The sequence below is a fragment of the Marmota flaviventris genome, chromosome 2 (genome assembly GCF_047511675.1).
Source record: "Marmota flaviventris isolate mMarFla1 chromosome 2, mMarFla1.hap1, whole genome shotgun sequence".
NCBI classification, from domain to species: Eukaryota; Metazoa; Chordata; class Mammalia; order Rodentia; family Sciuridae; genus Marmota; species Marmota flaviventris.
This window is the reverse complement of record NC_092499.1, coordinates 125,738,298-125,750,909: the sequence shown is the minus strand read 5'-3', so window position 1 is coordinate 125,750,909 and position 12,612 is coordinate 125,738,298. Positions and strand designations below refer to the sequence as shown.

The following is a 12,612-nucleotide window of genomic DNA, read 5'->3' as shown; positions in this document are numbered from 1 at the left end:
TGTTTATCTATTCATCTGTTGATGGACACTTGAATTGCTTTTAACCTTTGGCTACTGTGAATCATACTGATGTTAGCATAGGTGTACCAATGTCTGTTTTGAATCCCTGCTTTTAATTCCTTTATATAAATACCCAGAAGTGTGATTACAAGGTCACGTGGTAATTCTGTTTAATTTTGAGGAACCACAATATTGTTTTCCACCATGACTGTGTTATCTTGCTTTTTAGTACCAGTGCACAAGAATTCCAATTTTCTCTACATCCTTGCCAACACATGTTATTTTCTGATTTTTTGTTTTATTTTTAATAGTAACCTTCATAAAGCATAAAAATGGTATCTCCTGTTTTCTGTTTATATTCTTTAGTGACTAAAGTTGTTCATCATTCTTTTATGTGATTATTGGTTATTTATTTATCTCCTTGTTGGAGATGTCTATTTAAATTCCTTGCACATTTAATATTGAATTGTAAAAGTTCTTTCTGAACTGAATTGCAACCCTTGTCAAATATATGATTTGCAAATATTTTAAACATTCTCTGGGTGGCCTTTTTACTCTGCTGTGCCTTTTATGCACAAAAGATTTAATTTTGATGGAGTCAAATTCATCCAATTTTTTTCTTTTGTTGCTAGAGCTGGTATTAAATGCAAGAAATTATTGCCAAGGCTAATGTCACAAAGTTTTTCCCCTGTGTTTTCTTCTGACACTTTTGTAGTTTTGGGTCTACATCTGGGTCTTAAATCCATTTTGAGTTTATTTTTGTATGTGGCATAGGTAAGGATGCAACTTTATTCTTTAGCTTATGGATATCTAGTTTTCCCAACCTCATTTGCTGAAAAGATTAATTTCCCCATTGGATGACCATGCACCCTTGTCAAAGGTAATTTGTCAGAGGTGAATTTTGAGTCTTTGAGATAAAGCCTAAACCGCCAGTCTCTTTCCTGAGTACTGTTGTTAGAGCAACTTTCGTAAATGGTTCATTCATGCTAGCATGATTCTGCTTAAGAGATAATGTACCAAAACAATTAACTTCCCTCAGGTTTTGTGCATGTGTGTTTACTCCACATTTCTATCTCTTAAAACCTTTATTGTACTTAATATATTTGTTGTTTCCTACTTTAAGTTGTTAAGGCTTTATATCTATAGGTCCTATTAATGTGATGAGATTAAAAAGCTCTGAAAACCTAAAGACTAGTAAATATTGCAGAATTGCCAGAAATGTCTCTTGAAAAATTTAAGTACCCAAGTGACTGACTTCACAGCCTTCTGTATGGTATAAAGTTTATGCAATGTTTGTAGACAGAACACTTATCGAATCTAGTGAGGTTGAAAAAAGATGATACTTAATTCTCATAGTTGTTAGTAAAGCTTAATCTAAAATGTAGAATACTGCTTTGATGAAATTCAGGCACTAGCAACGTAGTGCATAGCATTTGTTGGGTTGTTCTTTCCAAAAATGCTAGTAGCTTTTGGGAGCTAATATGACTTCATTGTGCTGACAGATGTTTGAGGAGTTGGTTCAAATTCAGAATCATTGTTCCATTTTGTGTAATATGAAAATTGTTGCCCAAGTTATACTGGATACACAATTTTCCAAGAGACAGAGAGCTCAGAGGTGCTACTCATAGTCTGAAAAGTGGAGAGCAGATTCGATTTGTGAATGATCAGATATTTAGCAAAATTGAAGAAGGCTCATTGAAATAATTGCAGATACAACTACTCTTGTTTCCATAGAAACTCGATGTAGAAATTTTCCTAAGTCTTGTTCATATTCCTTCTGGACAGAAATATTCTGAAATTGCCTCTGTCCTTTCCTTTGCCAGTCACTAAATGGTGAGAAAGGGAATGTCCTACCTTTCAGAGGATTTAAGCTCCCTGATTTAGAAGTCTGCTGATTTGGCAGTCTCATTACTGGACTCACTCACTTTGATTTCTGACATGAAAGGAGAAACTATTTTTGTTATTGTTGTTTTGTTTTTTCGTTAGACAAACAAACTGATTTATCCCTGATGTGGGACATTAGCTATCACATCTTCTGATCATATAACATTTATGTGCTCATAAATTAATGCACAGAAGATTTGGAAGAGAAATTCTTTGACTTACTGACATTTTCTTCATTTTTAAGTTATAGAATTTAACTCTAAGACATAATAATATCAATAAACAATGTTTTTTATTTTTCTTTGGCAATGAACTTACTAGAACTTTGTCTTGAGTTACTTTGCTTTGGAATTTGCTAGACAGCCATGTGATAGATAACTAACCTGAATACTGGTACATTCCTGATAGTGCTTATCTTGTGTATTTAGTATTATAGCAAAGCTTTAACATTAAATTACTTATATAATGTCTTGTATTTTGTCTCATATATTTGCTATAAAATTAACTACTGCTATCGAATATCTGTAGTCATTCATCACTAGCAACTTGCTTATTTTCCTAGAACTTAATAAATACAAGTAGGATTTTCTCCTTGAAAATTTTAAAAAGTAAGACAGGCAGGGTTTGCATTGCAAATGCAAGACAGATCCCAAAGAAAAATTCACCCATATGTTTCCAACAAGCCTTGAGATGTAAGTAGTGAATGAGTCATTGGGGCATTGAATTGTGCTCTCTTCTTCTTTCTAGCATAAAGTATTAACATATGTGTGTTTTTCTCCACAGTAAAACCGACCGTAATTGATGTTGACATTTATGTTAACAGCATTGGTCCTGTGTCATCAATAAACATGGTAAGAAGATTTTATTTTCTGATCTGATGGCTGTAGCACCCTTTTTGGTTTACATTATCATTGTGGATTTCTGCTTGAGATTTACCATGTAGATTTAAAACTCAAAATTCACTTCTTAAATCTATAGCATTTGTTGGTAGTTTAAATATTGAAGATGATTAAAAAAATCAAGAGGTAGAATTTATGACGTAAGCAGTGAGACATTGCTCTGATGATTAAGAAATGTTCCTACTGCTCTCTTCTCTGTTCAGGTATTTACAGCACATAGATTTTCAGATGGGATTACTTGCAATTGTGTGATCATTGATTTAATTGAGCTATTTAATATTAGGAGTGAATATAAATGTCAGCTTGTTACTTTTGGTTTCTTGTTTTAACAAAATCCAAGAGATCTGCCTTTAAGTGTTTCTCAGGAAGGTTTTGGTGATTACCCAGCTTATACTCTTGTCTTCAGGGAAATGTCTGAGGGTCCATCAGCTGTCATTGTTTATTTATTTCAGGAGAAAGTATGGGATCAAGTATATGCTTTCCTTGAGAAGGGTGTTTCTACAGACTTATAAGCAAATTGAGCTAAGGATTATTTACTGTGAAAGAAGTCTTTCCCCATGAAAAGGTGCTTAGCTGCTCAGCGAGTGCTGATATGCTGGAAAATAAGATACAAGCCTCCTCTTTCAGGCTGCATACCGTGTGTTCCACCTGTGGGAATATGAAGGTTTCCTGGAGCAGGCTTGCATTTGTAGCCCCAAGCCATGTCATAGATGGCCCCATGCTGGGGGCCTTTCCTGTGCTCATTCCTACACATTTTGTCCTGAAAGGGGGACATGTGAGACTGAAAGTAGGGAATAACCAAAATGCTAAGTCACATATCTTCTTTTCATTGCAGTATTCTGTGGATGGAAATAAACCCTCCACAATTAGTAGCAAGATTGCACTGCCAGATTTTAAAAGTGTTCTTATTTTTGGTGATATGAAGGTTCCATTGAGGGGTAAAATTATACATATGGGTAAATCCTTCAAAAAACCATTCTTGGGGCTGGGTGTGTGTAGTTCAGTGGTATAGCATGTATTTGCATGTTTGAAGCTCTGGGTTCAATCACCCAATTAATAAAAAATCTCTATAACCTCTATTAATAAACTGGAACATAAAGGTAAAATGAATAAAAGAGAATTACTTTATGCAGCCCATCGACTACAGATGGCTTTTGTAATAAAATCAAGCTACAAATCTCATAGTCCCTTTCCTGATAAGTAATTACTTAGTCGACTGCGTGAGAGTAATCATTTCTTAATGTATTTATTTATTATTCTGGAGTTTTATTTGCTTATGTTTGTTACACAGCATTTTATTTAGCAGCTTTATATGTAACAGTAATTTGTGCCTAACACTGAAAACAAAGGTACCTCTGTAGATGTATAGTTACCGAATTATTTTAACAAAGTGTTCTCACATTTGTATATGTAGGGATTTCTTATAGCTTTGAAATCTACTCTGTGCTCAGTATTAAGCTTTGTTGTTGAAATCATTGGGAAATCACGGTGTCAGAAGAGGATGCAAAGTGTGTGATATCACCCTCATATGATAAGAACTCTGCTAAAGTTAGGCACCTTCCACAGGAAAATTGGAAGAACAGAACACACTTCTTCATTGAGGTCATCTCAATCTGAAACTTGACTGACAGGGCAAAGTTTGCTGGGTAGGACAGTATGGAAAGGTCTCTAGTTACAAAACAGTGTAACAGTGTGTGACAGGACTGGGGAGAGATTTATGTCCCAAGGAATGCCCAGGGGGTGGGTGCATGGGGTATCACCCTTTCTTCTCAGGCTGAGGCCTTGAAGCCATGGCAAAGATTTGACTTTGCCCAAAGGTTTGTCCAAAACAGATCACAGTGTTTGGAAAAGTGCAAAACCCACTTCTACCTTAGATATGTGCAGATCATACTTCATGAGATTAGCTTTTAATTCAATCCTGCAAAATCTCTGGTCAAACCTCCTTTCGCCCTTTTAAAGAAAAAAAACAACCATGTAAGGACACACATTTGACATTAAGGATTTAAAATCTTAAACTCTGGCCCTTTCATCTAAAGATAAGGAACCTCCTAATCAAAATGGCCTGAGGCATTTTAAGGCCTCCTTCTCAAAAAAAAAAAAAAAATCCTTGGGCTTAAGCAACATATACATCCTGATACAGATATAGCAAGTTACTAATGTTAGGGTTTTTTTGGAACAGGGATAGGAACATAAAGCTTTTTTTCAGTTAACCCCCTTATTTAAACAACAACAACAATAATAAATATGCCCTGAATGTCTTGAAATTTCATTTAGTCCATGTTTTTCTTTCAAGAATGTGACTCTACTGTAGTGAAAGGATGGACCAATGAATGTTGCTGCTTTTATTTCGTGAAACCAAAGCAGCTCTCCAGGCAACAGTAGAGAAGCTGATCAATAGCAAATGTTTTACTTTGGAAATAGTGGCATGTTTACGGTACATTCTTGGCAGAGCTGAGGTAATCTAGGCCATTTCTGCATCTAATTTCTTTTTTTAATTTGTTTTAATTAGTTACACATGACAGTACAATGATCTTGACATATCATACATTTGAATCAGATGGGATATACTTTCTCATTTTTCTGAGTGTACAGGTTGCAGAATTACATTGGTCATGCAGTCACGTATATACCCACAGCAATAATAATGTCTATTTTATTCTGCTGTCCTTCCAACCTGCATCTAATTTCATGAGGAAGAGATAATATACTACTGACATACCTCAGCTCAGCAAAGCATGGGGTAGGCAAGGGTTTGTTTAAAACACACGCACACACGTTACTACATATAATTTCTATGTTCTCTGTGGGTGAATCTCTATGTATCTCTCTTTGTTCATTCACTAAACAGTTGCTACTGTGTTAGGGCACTGTGTTGGATGCAGGTAAAATAAGATGAAGGAATTTCTACCCTGGGGCAAGCAAGTGCACAAATGCATTAGGTGCCAGGTATAAAGCTCAATGCTGAGCTCCCCAGAGGAGGAAATATCTTGCTGACCTTCGGGAGGTGTTCAAGGCCTTTTGAGGTGAGGGCCTCCATACTGCCTCTTGAAGGATGAGAATTTCTTACCTTTGCATTTGGAACACTTTGCTGGGAAGTCAAAATGTTACAGAACTGCTTATTTCCTTGGGGAACACATCACATAAACCCATTGTATCTGTGAAGCCACATTATACTATTGTAAAAGAATATAAAATGCTTAAAAGCAAAATTTGGGCCTTCCAACAATAAAAATTTAAAAGTAGAGAACTGACTATGTAAATGGGTATTGAGGACAAAATCATCAATTGAAAAAAAAATCAGAAAAATGTGAGAGACTTAAAACAATCAAAGAATATTTACAGGAAAAAGCACCATTTAGAGATGTGTGCAGGGTTTCAGGATGTAAATTTGTATTGGCATATTACCATAAAGTGAAAGCCTGATAGCATGATGATTTTTCCCCTCAAACAGCCACTTAGCAATCAGTAACTTAGGGAAGACAAGGACTATTTCTTCCTCTTTGCCTTTTCCCTATTTGGCTTTTTGTTGACATTATTAAGATTGAAGATTTAATTTCAGACCTTCCTCCTGCTAAATGAAAATGAAGGTTCATTTCAATATTGTTGAATAGGTAGACTCTGATTGTCTTGTTTATTCTGCAGTTATCAACATTGTTGCTGGTTATCAAGGAGATTAGAATTCGTTCAGATGGGACCAGGAGAATATTCTTTTGCACAGTGCTTTCGTAGCAGCTTCTGTTTTTGTCATGACAACATTTCTAAATGTGTACAGTTTCTCATCAGAATTGTGCACGAACTGTTTCAGGACCATGCAGTTTTTCTTTTTTTAAAGCGGCATGCAGGGGAGCTTGTGGGTTTATTTTTGAGAATATCCACTTAAAGTAGCCTTTTAGGAAAAGAAGGAAGAAAACTAGTGCTCTCATACCTGCTCTATGCTGTTGGTCTCATCTAAGTTAGTCTTCTATAGATCATAGTGGGGAATTTATTCTTATCTGTGTTGAGTTAACTGAAGCTCATTGAAATTCCAGAACAAGGATTTCATTATGACCCACTTGGTGGTAACTCAGGCTTGTTCTCTGGTTAGGCTGGTGATAATGCAACTCTATGTATGCACCAGTATAGCTGCTGCTTTAACCAAGACCTTTGAGATGAAAAGGACTCAGCATGAATCTAGTGTTAGGATTGCTTTTCCTTTAAAAAAGCTTTAATTAGTAGATTTTATTTTTTTAGTGAAGCTTTAGGATTGCAGAAAATTTGCATAGACTGTACAGAGAATCCTCAGTGTGCACCCTTTACATTAGGGTTCACTCTCAATGCTGTATACCCTGTGGATTTGGACAGAAGGATCCTGATATGTGTTCACCATTATAGTATTATACCCAAAACTTTCATAGTCCCCCCCAAATCATCTGTGCTCTCCCAATTCACCCCTCTTTCCCCATGACCTTTGGTGAGATCCAATCTTTTTACATTCTTCATAGTTTCACTTTTTCCGGACTATCACATATTTGGAATTATACCATATGTGGCTTCTCCAGACTGAGGTAGTCCAAGACAGGTAGTGAGTCAGCATGATGTAACTATAATGTGAGTTACCCATAAATTAATGGGGGGTGGCTGTGTAAGTCATGGGAACAAGTTAAACTTCACCAGAATTTCATTATATGATAAATAAAACTCACGGGATATTATGTAGCAACAAGAGTCATGGGGGAAAATGTGAGGACCTCCAACATCATGCTGCTCTGTTCTGCTTTTATTTGAAACTTTAAGAAATGATACCAGGCAGCTATGCCCTTATTAAGATCTGTAGAAGATAAACTCCATTTCAGAAAAGTTGATCTTGTTGGAGGATGATTTATTGCTTAGTAGAACTTTCTTGAAGGCATTTAGTTTCAGGAAAGTCCAAAAGAAGTGCTGGCTACTGTAATATGCTGCCAACTTTGTTTAGGATTTTTTTCATATTTATTCCATAAAAGGGTCATAGCAATTTTTGCATCTGTGGTTTGATACCTTCCATCAAAACTGTTGCTCATTATTTCTTTTTTTTATTTTTGATTGACATATAATAATTGTACATGGTTATGGTGTACTTTAACCAAGTTTAGATTCACGTGTACATTGTGTAAAAATCAAACAAGGGTGGGTAGCGATATGCTGACCTTCAATATTTACCATTTCTTTGTAGTGAGAACACTTGTAATATAGCCAAGATATGGAATCAACTTAAGTGTCTTTCAACATATGAGTGACTATTTTTTCAGCCATAAAATGGATGAAATTCAGTTACTTGCAATGACATGAATGAAACTGGTGGACATTATGTTAAGTGAAATAAGCCAGGCACAGAAAGACAAGTACCACATGATCTCTTAGGTGAGATTTTAAAAAGTTGATCTCAAAGAACAGTAGAATGGTGATTATCAGCACCTGGGTAGGGGAGACAAGTAGCAGGAAGGTGAGAAGTTGTCAATGGGTACAATATTTCAGTTAAATAAAAGGGATAAACACTGGGTTCTGTTTGTACCTTAGAATGAATAAATTTAGCATTAATGCATTGGAAGCTTCCAAGAGCTACACAAGACGATTTTTAATGTTCTTACCACAAAGAAGTAACTAGTGTTTCTTAAAGTATTGATTCAACACCATTTTCTTTTTCTCAAGTTCTGAGATTCCAGGAACTTGAAGGTTACACATTTCTCCCATGTCCCCTTTGTCCCACTGCTTATACTATCCTTTCTTTCCTTTTGCCTTCCTTGCTTCACTAGTGGGAAACCTTGTGGCCTTTCTTTCAGCATCCTAAGTCATTCTTCATCTGAGTCCAGTGATTTGTCAAAGCTATCAGTTGTGTTCTTAATTTCAGTGACTGTGTTTTTCAGCTCTCAAATTTTATTTGATTCTAATAGATGTCTTTTCTCTGATTATATTCTCCACTCTGCAAACTGTGTTCTTGAACACAGTAACCATTAAATTCACAGTTGATAACTACAGTATCTGGGCTCTGATTCCATTTCTATAGTCTGTTTTCTTGCTTGGTTCCATTTCTTGACATGCCTGGCAATTTTGATTGTGCACAAAAATTTGTAGAGGTTTTATGTGATGTTTGCCCACCTCTCTGAAGGTCTTCAACTGTGCAGCTGATCTGCATTGTTGAAGCTCAGCTGGGCTCTGGTCTTCCCAATCTGGTTCCCCAGAGATTCCCAATTAAAGCTCCATAAAATGTCTAAAATTTGGCTCCTCTTTTTAGTCATTTTTATAATTGCTTTCAACCCTTTACTCTGTACAACGTGGACAGAAAATGGATCAAGGGGGAAACCATTAATCTTGGCTCACTTTTCTATTATTGTGTTCTTTGAAACCACAGCCTCTCCTGTTTTGACTGAACTGTAGTTTTTGCCTCAAGCTCAACTGGATTTTTCATCTTAGCAGCTGCTTTCTGCCAAGCTCCTTCACATTTTGCACCAGGCCAACAAGAGACAAGTTCCTGGGAGAAACAGCATTGCGATATGGGGTTTACACCCCCCCACCACCCTGGGAGCCTACCTGCTCTGTTTTTGGCTTCTTTAAAAAGATTTTTTCTAACTTGTACTTTGTCTAGGTTTTATATTTTTTCTTAGTGGGAGTGTTGGTCTAATATAAGACATGCCATCAAAACTTTGAACCTTTGAAAAAAATGTTTAAAACATCTTATTTTTATTAACATATTAATTGTACATATCAGTAGGGTTCAGTGATATTTAAATGCATATACAGAGTGATAACTGATCAAATCCATCCTCCCTTTATCCACCCCCTACAACTCCTCCCAACCTCTATTAATCACTGCTCTGTATTCTTCATTGAACTAGAAGAAATAATCCTAAAGTTCATGTGGAAGCCCAAAGGACCCCAAATATCCACAGCAATCTGAACAAAAAGAACAGAACTGGAGGCATCACAACCCCTGATTTAAAGACATAATGCAGAGCCATAGTAACCAAAATAGCATGGCACTGGCATAAAAACAGGCCATGGAACATGGCCTTTTTAAAATCTCACCTAAGAGATCATGTGGTACTTGTCTTTCTGTGCCTGGCTTATTTCACTTAACAATGGAACAGAAGAGAGATCCTGGAAAATAAACCTTTGTGTCTACATCCAACTAATTCTCAACCAAGGCACAAAAAACATACATTGGAGAAAGGACAGCTTCTTCAATAAACTGTTCAAAATTTTAAGTTTATATGGAATAAGGTTTAATTTGGAATAGTTAGCAAGGAGTAATTTGGGGCAAGAGTAAAGCCCAAAGGAACCTTACTGAAAAATTGTTTTTTTCTTGCATGGTGAACCTCCCAAACCGCCCTCAGGGTATTTAAGAAGAGTGGTCTAGGGACCAGTGTTTTTAGTTTTTCCCTGAGAATATTGATGCATTGATTAAAATAAACTAATAGAAATTGATTATGCATTTCTTCTAGAAATATTGGCTTTAGAGGAACATAGCCTTGGCCCATTATCAGTTGTTCAAGAGGATGGTCTCATATGTAGTTTTAATATTATTTTAAGAAATTAAAAATAATACTTTTTCACACTAAACTTGTATATTCAAGATGTGATTTATCAATAAAAGAAAGCTCTTTCCATGCTAATAACAATAGAAATAATAGTATTTAAGATTTGCTTGTTGCTCCATTGATCAATAGAATATTCTGGAGAAGCCACACAAATCACGTGGGAATGATCTCTGGTACTAAAGAAAAAAAAAAAAAACTCCAAGGAAAATCTTCCCTTGAAAGGCCCTTTTAACCTAAGATCCAGTGAATCTCTGTCTATAGCAGGTGCTCATTTGACCATGAGCCTTGGCTGAAAGCCCGAGTGTCTCTTTGGTCACATGTCTATTCCTAGGATTCAGTCAGAGGCCTGATAAATGTTTGTCAAATGAATGAATCAATAAAGCATCATTTTCACCCTCTGCCTCTCACATGCATGCCCCATTGGGGGTCTATATATATGAATGCACACATGCTCTGCAAACCTATACCCAATGCCATGTCTCTAGGGTACCATTTCTTCAGTTAAAAGATGCATATTTCTTGCTTTAATAATGTTAGCTCAACTTATTCACTGCTTCCACTGTGTGTTAGCTTTCCATTCTGAGACAAAATACCTGTGATAGATCAACTTAAAAAGAGGAAAGGTTTATTTTGGCTCATGGCTTCACAGTGTTCAGAACTTGATCCCATTGCTTTGGTCCTATGGCAGCACAGTATATCATGGTGCATGGTGGAGAAGTCTGTTCACCTCATGGAAGCTGTGAAGCAAAGAGAGAAAGGGGCTAGGATCCCAATATTTCCTTCAAAGATATACCCCTGTGACCTAACTTCTTTTCAATAAGCCTTACCTCTTAAAGGTCCCACCACTTCCCAGTAGCACCATAACCTGGGGACCAAGCCTTTAACACATGGCCTTTGTGGGATATTCAAAATCCAAACTATTGCACAGTGTTTCCAGAATTTAATCCTAACATTAAACTTAAGAGGCCATTGCTATAATCACCCAAGTTTAAGGTTGATGGAGTTAAGGCTTACAAAGCTCAAACCATATTTCAAAGACTATCTACTTTAATGATAGGACCACCAAATTATCTTTTCTATCCCTAAAAGAACAGTGGAATCAGTAAGAACTCTTCTAAAGGGTATGTCTTAACTGTAGAAACTGATGAATTTTAAACTTATATCACGTCTCCTCTTCTTGGTGTCTTGGAATTTCTCACTATTTTATAGAAAATGCCATTAGAGATACTACTTTGTAATATGCACTCATGTCCACTACACAAATGGATGTGAACTTTTCAGCAATTTAAGAACACTGAGCTATCTGCAATAATAAAACAGCTGGCCTTTGTTACTAGTCATCTCATGCACAAACTCTTTCAAATGAAGGAATAGCTTCTTATTTTACTTTTCATCTTAAATTTTTCCACTTCAATTGTATACTTGACAATTGATATTTCTCATTCTGCACACTACATTGTGTGTCTCTGAAAAGAACATCCTTATGTTGCATTAAAAAAAACCATTTTCTTGAAAGGTATGGCTGTTGCATTGGATTTCTTGTGAAAACATCTGTAGAATTGCTTCCATTTCACCCTGAGGAAGTTCCTGCAAGCCCTTGCACAATCCAGATAGGGTAGCAATTTGCTATGATCAGAGTGCATACTAGCAGTGAGTTTGGAGTATAGGTGGACAGCTGTTCTGTGCTGAGGATTTGGTTCAGGAGACAAGATCCTAAGGGTGATTGGTCACATGGATCTTTTAGAAAAATATCTCTAGCATTGTAGATGATGACAGTAGGGACCAGGAAGACCGAGTTAGGGAAACATGGTAGGAATTTTTATGAATTTTCAGTGTGAGAAGTGGTGAGTTCTGAATCTGAGTAGTGGCAGTGTACTATAGAGGAGGGTGTGGAGAGGAGAAATGTAATTCCTAAGATATGATCAAATACATGTAGGCAATAAGGATTGGGAGAAGTCAAAGGTGGTTCACATCCTAAGAGTGTTTATTAATTTAATAAATATTACTAGGTATCTGCAGTGGAGCAGATACTAAATAAGATAAGGGGAACAAAATAGTGAATGGAACAAATGAAGACAAAACATTTTATGAAATTTAACCCCTATAATTTAAGACATTGGAACACCAAGCAAGCACAATGTTATTTCAAACCGTGAACATTTCCAAGTAGATAGGTATGACCTATATAAATTAAACATTTGGTATGACTACACCATGAAGGTTTCCTACATAGGAATTGGGAAGAAGAAGGAGAGAGCTTAGATATAAGAATTTATAGG

General features: G+C 36.2%; 1 protein-coding gene across 1 annotated transcript in view; it reads left to right on the top strand.

Annotated features, from left to right (window-relative positions):
- Gabrg3 (gamma-aminobutyric acid type A receptor subunit gamma3) overlaps positions 1-12,612 on the top strand; it is a 600,453-nt gene that overhangs the window by 49,288 nt on the left and 538,553 nt on the right. Inside the window, exon 3 of the mRNA XM_027926108.2 lies at positions 2,668-2,735. Coding sequence (XP_027781909.1) covers positions 2,668-2,735 — 68 coding nt within the window. The remainder of the gene's footprint in view (positions 1-2,667; positions 2,736-12,612) is intronic.